The 9,403-nt window shown below is 43.7% G+C and overlaps 1 protein-coding gene across 1 annotated transcript; it reads right to left on the bottom strand.

The window, feature by feature from the left end:
- Nucleotides 1-969: 969 nt before the first annotated feature.
- On the bottom strand, nt 970-3,599 carry LOC103675229 (P antigen family member 3; the record flags this gene model as incomplete). Its single annotated transcript, XM_040643153.1, has 3 exons — nt 3,441-3,599; nt 2,973-3,081; nt 970-1,095 (listed from the first exon to the last, which is right to left on the bottom strand). Coding segments are annotated over exons 1-3 (394 nt in total), but the record flags the coding sequence as incomplete, so codon positions are not given.
- Between the last annotated feature and the right edge of the window lie 5,804 nt (nt 3,600-9,403).

A 9,403-nucleotide genomic window follows, 5' to 3' on the forward strand; every position in this document is an offset into this window, starting at 1 on the left:
CTTGACTATCTCTTCCCATCTTATTATTCATTCATTTGAGCCTTCTTTGGGGATAGGATTTGAAATGCAATAGTTTTTTTGAATAGACAGAATAATCCAGAATTTGACAGAATGTAAGAATGGGTATCCAGGTCTCCATACACAAAAACATTAAGCAGAGTGTTTATTCATTATCTTAGTAGCAATGAAATCTCAGTTCAGATGATAAAATTTGACTCAAGATGTTATTTGTAACAAATAAGTCATGTAAAATAGAGCATTTTGTTATTCTTTGAACAGAACCACAGAATGCAACAATCAGCATTAAAAAGGATTGTTAATAGATCTGATGTGAATTTACTAATTATGTAAGATTAAGGGTGGATTTAGAATTAAGGGGTTCTCCAAGAATCACACAATTTATTTTAGAGCTGCTACTTTATACAAACTGATATTTATTCCAAATATATTCTGTATTTGTTAAAAGGCAGAAATTATTTTAAAAACTCTGAAAATTATTAGCTGTTAAAGTACTGGTACTCAAAAATAAGAAAATGTTTTCATTTAAAAAATATTTTATTTACTTTTAAAGAGAGAGTGCAAGCGTACTAGTGGAGGGTGGGGAGGGGGTGGGCAGAGGGAGACAGAGAATCCCAAGCTGACTCCACACTGAGCACAGAGCCTGACAACAGGGCTCATTATCATGATTGTGAGATCATAAACCAAGCCAAAATCAAGAGTCAGACACCTAACGGACTGAGCCATTCAGGCACCGCCATCTTCATCAACATGGCTTTGACCCAATTCCTTTCTATATCCGATCACCTATAAGTCAGGCAGTCAGGCATATAGGGTGTAAACTACCTATCAAAGTATCTTTATATGTGAATTCTGTAATTAAAGTAACAGTATATTACATTATATTATTAAAGATATAATATTCAAGAAACCAGAAAAGCACATACCTTACATTCTCAATGGATCACATACCTGCTTCTGGTATTTTAATGGGCTCTAGATTTGGTAAACTTGCCCCCTTCACATCAGGAGCATCTTCGCTTTTATCCCCAGTCTTTGACTGAACCAGTTCCTGGAGATCAGCTTTCATTTCAGGTCCTTAGAAAAGAAAGGTTATCAATTTAAGAATTAAACATAAACTATAAATGAAGAAGTGATAATATTCATTCTTTCAGTTATATGAAATAAAAGCGTGTAGGCTAATGTGAAAAAAAAGTGAGGGAAAGATGGACTGCACCTCTTTGATTTTCTGTATTATGATACTTTATTTCAAATGACATTCTAGAGATAAACCACACTACATCTACATTTCCTTCATATTACCATAGTGTACTAAGAATAGAGAGCATCAGCTATCTAAGAAATCTGAAGTCTACACTATAGATAAGATTATAATTAAAATATAATAACCTGGGGAGCCTCAGGACTCAGTTGGTTAAGCCTCTGCCTTCCACTCATATCATGACCCCAGCGTCCTGGGATTGAGCCCCACTTTGGTTTCCCTGCTCAGCAGGAAGATTACTTCTCCCCCTCTCTGTCCCTCCCCCCGCTGTGCACTCTCCCTCACTCTCTTAAAAATCATAAAAAAATGTAATTTACTGAATGATTAGCTGATTGCATTTGTGGGCCCACGACAAATCCTATACTAGTGAGATACATCCCCTACTGGAACAACCTGAAAGTTTTTTGGACAAAATTAACTAGTTACATTTCAGTGCAAAGTCCCTCTATGGAACTTAGGATAAAGAAGTCAAGTATGGAACAAAGTTCCAAAAAAACCCAGCAAAACATTCGTGTCTAATAGTCCAACTTCTGTCTTACAGTGAGAATAAAGAAGTAGGGTGTAAAGAAATTAATGGACTTTGTTGTCAGTCATATTGTAGAAACCTCTTAACAGCAAATTCCTAAAATAATCCATGGCCTGATTGATGTCAACAATTCACTACAAGTACTTGATGAAAATACTATATTTGGAAGACATTCCTTTCTTGTTTTATGATCATTTTAAGATACTTTCAATTTTCCTAATCATGAAAGTATTTAAACACCTTTTAAAGCCGCTTAAAAATCATACTACTATAGTGACCCTAAGGCCACTTTCCTGAATTACCCAGCTCTTACGAAATGTACCATATCAAACGAATAATCTGACAGAGGCTCTCATTCATTGAGCTCTTTCCTGGAGTCTCTCTCCTGCTCCCCTGAACTGGATTGATTCCTGTACCAGTAGTAAGCTACTTTACAGTACGGACACCTCTGAGTAGTAAGCATTCTATACAAAACCATGCACTTGTTTGTACAACACAGACGGTAGGAAGAACACAAACCTCTTTAAAAATTCTTATTTTAGGTAATCTCTACACTCAGTATGGGCCTTGAACTGTCGACCCCGAGGTCAAGAGTCACACGCTCTAGGTTCCAGCCAGGTTCCCCATGAACACAAACCTTGTAACAAAAACTGAATTACCTCTCCATGTGTCAAGCGGTCTTTGGCAAGCCACAATCCCTGAGCCTTAGTTTTCTCATTTATAAAATGGGGCTCCCATCCCAATGCAACCCGGCTTTATTCCACATGTCATCGGATATGCTGACCTGGCACTCTGCCTATGCTGCTGAAAACTGCTTAAGCTTTGGATGAAATGAGTGAAAAGGCCACACAGAAATGTTCTAAGAAGAACAAATTAAACCAGTGAAACGATGTATAGTTTTGTAGTTAGTGAAACATTTTCCTCTAATTTAGGAAAGACTGCATTTTCAAGCACACCAATTCATTCTTGAGGAAGCAGGGGAGATTCATTACAGCAAAGGACTACATGAAGCTGCACACGACACTCTCTTCACATTTTCAGCCCATTTTCTGGAAATGACTGAGATTCTCTTCTCATGTGTTCTTTCCTCCTGTTCTGGTACGTCATAGCACATGATGCACACACACCCCCTGCCCCTGCAGACATTCTGCGTCCCTTTCCCTTCACCTTGAGCCACAGGTGCTCCTTCAACTTCCTTCCCTTGATCAGCTATAATGTCTTGACTTGCAGGCGGTGCCTCCTTCTGTTTCGGGTGCTCATCAATGGGCTGCTGCTCCTAGGGGTGTGTGTGTGTATGTGCACAAATAAAAACGTGTGTCGTGAATACATGCTAACAGAATAAATATACATTACACATTTTGCTATCAAATAATGAATAAGCATAAAGAGACTCCCACATCATAATTCTATGGACTTGTTCTGAAAAGTTACTCTCCCACGGAGCGGCTGCTCTAACAAGAGGTAGCCATGAGCACTTTGGAGTCTACTGTAAAGGATGCTGGGATGGGCATGCACATTTGGTCGTTAATAACCGTGACAAAGAAGCCATAGGGTGTATTTCCACAGGCAACAGAAACATGGATTCCTTCTGGTTCAATGTTTCCTTCCCTCTAGCAGCAGAGAAGCTTTTATCACTGCATCTGTATGTTTGCAGCTCCTCAAAATTTTCAGAGCAATAAATGTATGGCACTCAAAAACATCGGATCTGGAAGTACTCACGGCCACGTGCTGGTTAGACCCTGGGTCATCCTTTCTTTGACTGGACTTGGATCTTGATCTGACTCGGCCACTCATAGTTCACTCTGAAAGGAGAATATTGGTATTTGGAAAATGTACTCTAAAGGAGAGGTATACTACTTACAAGGCCAAAAGTTTTAATTTTTTGAAACTTGAAAATACTTTGAAAGCCAACCTAGTATCAGGTAGCGTACATGCTGCGGTCACACCAAATACACGGGCTGCAAGATCGTTTCGATCAGCCAGGCTGGCCGTGAAATCACCTCACGGACAGGCTAAAACAAGAGGCTTAGTCTCACAGCTAGATTGCCCAGTACAAAGGCATTTGAGAAAATAGTGCTGGACATTGAAACCTGAGTCAATGCTGCTTTGGTCACACTCCCATTTACTAGGCTCATTTTACCGCCTTAAATAACGTTTTGTTGGAACACAGAGAAGGAAAGAATCCTTCGCATACGGCCTGTGGCTGTCTTCGCACTACAATGGTTCCGATGTCTAGCCATGCAACAGACCCACGGACAGCCTCCTACCTTGATACTCTGCAAAGTGCACTACAAATCTTGGGGGACGCTGTTACAAGCCCCCGCATTCCCTGCTTCCTGACTTTTCCTATACCACCTGGTCTGCTCCCTGCCCAGGGTCCCACTGAGATTTCTGGCCTCTGTACTCTGCCGGCAGTTGCAGGTGCTTGCATCACCCAGATACCTCAACTAACCAGTGCACAACCCCACCCTGCCTGCCACCAGACCTGGCCTGGTCGTCATCTCCGCTTCTCGGCCCACCATCCTCATTTGCCCCGGCCCCACCATGAGGACGAGCGCAAAGGCAGCCTCAAAGCCTGTGAGGAGAAGGGCGCTAGCTTCTTGAAACTTCCACCTAGGGCGCCACAGATCTACTGTCCCCACCTGCACGACGCCCACTGGCTCCCTCCCCATCCTGCCTCACACTTAAACTCCTGAAAGGACTGATCCAGGGACCTACCAGTTGAATTCAGGCAGCGAGAAAGCTCAGGGCAGAGAGAACACAACCGCCTCAATCGATCTCAGCTCAGCTCACAGCACACAGGCGGCAATACGCATGCCCAGCAACAGTTGCTCAGGGCATTGAGCATGCGCACTGTTCTCTCAGAGCAAAGAGGATGCGCACATAGTTGGACGCGTGCTGGGTGGGTTGAGGTTTTCCCGCCTGTGCTGCTGCAGAGACTCGCAACCTCGGGGTCTGCACAGGAGAAGAACAGAGGCTTCAACAGTTTGTTTTTCAAAACACCCAGTCTCTCATATGCATCCAGATACTTTGAGGACAGACAGCCTCACTTTACCCTTAGTGGACAAGGTGTCTCAAAAAAATAAGCACTGAGACAGAAATAGATGTGAAGCATTTTAATCCGAGTTTCATACGTGCTTTGATTTGTCATTTCCTCCTTTGCTTTGGATGTTGTGTTACACTTGAATGAATTGGCTCACCTGTGTATGATAAATACATTAACAGTCTGTTTTGTTTAGGTTTTTGTTTGTGCTACTGCAAGTTGAAATCTCTGCACTGGTAGCTGATTTCTCTCTATACAACTGTATTCATTCAGTCGGCATGTTTCAGAAATACGCACAGATACTGGTCCTGGGATTTAGGCTCAGTCCATGGTCACATGGCATGCAGCAGTAGTGTCTATGCTCCTCAAATTCTGTACTTCCCAAATAAGAGCCAGGCCACTTCCAAGCAAAGCTGTCTTTATCCCATAAGGGGAAAGCACTACCTGGACAGAGCCTTAAAAGAGTCTTGGAGGTGGCAGGACAGGAGAGATATTTCTTCGGATTTTGAAGTCTGGTATACAGTAGATGTTTCAGTGTTGCAGGAGGGTGTGATTAAGATTGGGTGACAATTGTGATAGCATGGTTTAGGTTTGGAGGACACAGCAAGGGAAGAATTTTTTTTCTAAAGATTTTCCCCACATCACTACCACTGTCTAATAAACATACCTCACATTCCCCAACAGGAAAACGTTTAGCTTACATGCCCTATCAGGAGGAGAGAAGAATTTCTCTTTGCCCAGCTACAGCCCATTCCCTTAAATCCACCACACTCAGCCAATGGGAAGCTGTAGAAACCCCTCCCAGCTTCAGCTTCTGAACAGTAAAAACAAGACTACTCCCATGTTCTCTGCTCTTACGTAGCGTTTCCTAGTTTCCTTGTCCAGAATTGCAAGGCCATCGCTTTTGCTGAATGATGACATTTTGCTGGTTAAAAAAAAAAAAAAGTTCGTTCTTTTGTTTTTCTAAGGTCAACATACACTACCGGAAATTGATACTCTCAATCTCATTTCTACTCTTCCCAAAGGGACCTTTTACTTTGGTGACTGTACATTGGGACAAAGGAAATAATGAGAACTTTTAGGGACTATTAGACACTGGTTCCGAATTGCCATGGAATCCAGGAGACCCAAAGTGACTCTGTGGCCCTCCATTCTGAGCAGGGGCTTATTGAGGTCAGTGATCAATGGAGTTGTAGCTCAGTTCCATTAAACAGCAGGCCCATGGAGCTCCTGAACACGTCTTGGGTTTATTTTCCCAGTCTGGAATTCATCATCACAGTACGTATACCTGAGGATCCTAAGTTTGTCATTGATTTCCTGACCTGTAGAGTGATGGCTATTATGGTGGGAAAGGCTGAATGGAAGCCATTATATCTGCTTCTACCTAGGAATAGAGTAAATCTAAAGTAGTGTTTCATCCCAGCAGGGATTACAAAGATGAATGCCACCGTCAAGGACCTGGAAAATGCAGGTTTGGTGATTTTCACCATACCCCTGTACTGGTCGTCTATTTGGCCTCCACAGAAGAGAGATGGATCTTGAAGAATGACAGTGTATTATTGTGAGCTTAACCAGGATATGAATCCAATTTTAGCTGTTGTACCAGATGTGGTTTCATTGCTCGAGCAAATTCACGAATGCCCTGGTTCCTGGTATGGCAGCTATAGATCTGGAAAATGCCTCTGTCTCCACTTCTGTCCATAAGTACCACCAGAAGCAGTGGGCTCTCAGCTCCCAAGGCTCGCAATACACCCTCAACATTTGACCCCGTGGTATATCAGTGTCTGCCCCGTGTGATCATTTAGTCTCTGGGATCTTGATTACCTTTCCCTTCCACAACGTAATATACCGGTCCATTAGGCTGATGACATTATGGTGACGGCCTAGTAAGTGACAGGTTGCAGTCACTCCAGAATTTGGTAAGCTCTTTGTGTGTCAGAGGCTATGTATTAAATCTGGCAAAACGTTAGGGGTTTTCTACTTCAGTGAACCTTTTGGTGTCCAATGCAATGTGCCATGTTCATGTGGTGATATCCCTTCCAAGGTGAAGAAGAAATTGTTACATTGAGTTCTCCTAAGGCGAGCAAGAGTGACAATACCTAGTGGGCCGCTTGGAAGTTTGTGGACATCCTATTCCCTATTTGGGTGTGTTACTCCTTCCCACTTACTGAGGGACCCAAAAGGCGGCTAGGTTTGGTTGGGCCCAGAATGAGAGAAGGTTCTGCAACTGACGCACGCTTCCATGCAATCTGCTCTGCCACCTGGGCCATATGATCCTGCAGATCCAATGGTATTTGAAGTGGCAGTGGCAGATAGGGATGTTGTTTGAAGCCGTTGGCAGGCAGGCTCCTCTGGGTCAATCACAGTGCAGGCCCTTAGACTTCTGGAGATAGGCCCTGCAGCATTCTCAGATACTTACTCTCCTTTTGAGAAGTTGCTTTGGGCTTGCTCCTGGGCCTTTATACAGACTGAAAACTTGACCTTAGGCTACGCAGCTCCCACGCAACCTAGGCTGTCCATCACGAACTGGGTGTTATCTGGCTGACCGAGCTGTAAGGTTGGCTGTGCACAGCAGCATACCTTCATCAGATGGAAGTGGCGTATATGTGAGAGTCAGAGTGCAGTTTGGGTTGATGAAATGATTGGAGGGGGCTACCGGCCTTTGGAAACTGAGCATGGCAGGGATACAAAGCTTTCTTTGCAGAGATTCAAATAATCTGGATTCCTAGGGGTGTAACTTCCCTGTACCTTGAGGGAAGCTGGCATAGTCCCTTGTCTGGAAATGTACAAAGAAGCCTTGACCGTTTTGGAAGACACATCAGTGAAAGCAATTCTTTTTTGGCTTTGAGTCTGGTATGGCACACCAGTATCAGCTGACATTTGTAGCTGGGCACGGCTGGCAGAAACATAATGAGGGAACTAAAACTATACCTACCCGATAGATTTTCTTGAGGATATACTGTCAGTAGATGGGGAAAAACAAGTGTGAGATGTTCATAGTACCGTCTGTCCTCAGTGAGTTAGCAAAACCAGCCATGCTCACGGCCTTACTGCACTGAAGTTTTGTTTTCATGTTTATTTCCCTCACCAGACTCTTAACTCCTTCCTGGAAGGTTGGAAGCACGCAGCTCGTCCTGGTGTCCTCAGGACAGAGTAGAGGACCTGGCGCACGATAGGAGGCCAGTCCACATTTGTGGAATCAAAGTTAGCTCTAAAAAGTGAGATGACCAAGCCCTGGGTCATAATAGTGAGCCAAATGGTCGACAGTCTGCAGAGGGGGAGAGGGAAAGGCCACTGGTTGCTCTTTCTTAGAACCCATGCAACAGGGTGAGACCAGCCCACACTGTCGTATTGATCTCAGTGATGCCCTTTAAGAGTCCTGGAATGAGCCGGTATATCAGTCAGGATTCCCCAGAGAAGGGGCACCAAGAGGAGGTGTATATCGCTATGAATCTTTGCACACACACGTTCATATATAATCATATAACATATATAACACATATGCATGTATCTCTGTGTGTGTAAATACATACACTTAAAATTTAGATTTAAAAGAGAAATTTCAATTTTAGACTTCAGAATGGAATTTCATCTGAAAAGTAGTTTCATGTCAACATCAGAATACAGTTTGAACAGTTATCCGTGTAGTGTGGCCTAGCCAAAAAGACACACAAAAGTAACCATCCCAGCCAGCTAAGCAAATCCCATTAATTGTGAAAGACTATCTTAGAAATGCAGGTACATTTGTGTGTAAGTTTCTGAATGAACTTTTTTTTTTAAGCTGACCCATCACCAACTCAGGCAGAGCATAGTCTGGTGAGGAAGTGGAAGCTGACATGAAAGGCTTCCAGGATGGGGCGGTGTTGGGCTAGTCGGGGCACTCACAGAGGCAGTGTAGTCCCACAGGAAGGACACAGGTGGTACTCCTGAAGCACTGTTTACATTGATAGGGAGCCAAGAGCTGGACGTCCATGAATCAGGCAATTCAGGTTACCGGGGCCCTCATGAGGCCTCCAGCCATGGGACCTTCCCCTCTAGGACTCCCTGTGCAGTTGGAATATTCTTTTCAGCCCTTGGTTTCAGAGGGGCTGTGGGAAGCAGTCAGTTCCCAGCAGTTTGATCTGCCCGTGACACCAGTCCATCTACTCTGTGAGGGTGGAAGGCACGTGAAGGTGCTTTGTGTGCAAGTCTGGGAGCTGGGGCCACCCCTCTTGTCCTATAGTCAGAGCTCTGGCAGGTGTGGCTGGAGACTCAGCACTCTGTTTGCACTCAAAGTGCTCACAGCAGATCGGAAAGGCTGCACTGGGAGTATTTCTTCAGCAAGAGAGGTCTCCAAGAACCGTTTTGGAAAAACAGAGGTCATTAATGTCCTTGCTCTCTGCCTTTGCTTCTCCCCAGCTGCCATGTTTTATGCTTGCTTTATTGTTAGAAAATCATTGTGGCTTATCCTGACATCGATATTCGACATCTCTTTCATTATCTCCTAGGTTTTGAGGGAAACGGTTGTCTGAACGAGGGACAAAAGCATTTTTATAAAAATGTTTATAACTCAGCC

This window comes from Ursus maritimus, unplaced genomic scaffold, assembly GCF_017311325.1.
Source record: "Ursus maritimus isolate PB19 unplaced genomic scaffold, ASM1731132v1 scaffold_278, whole genome shotgun sequence".
NCBI classification, from domain to species: domain Eukaryota; kingdom Metazoa; phylum Chordata; class Mammalia; order Carnivora; family Ursidae; genus Ursus; species Ursus maritimus.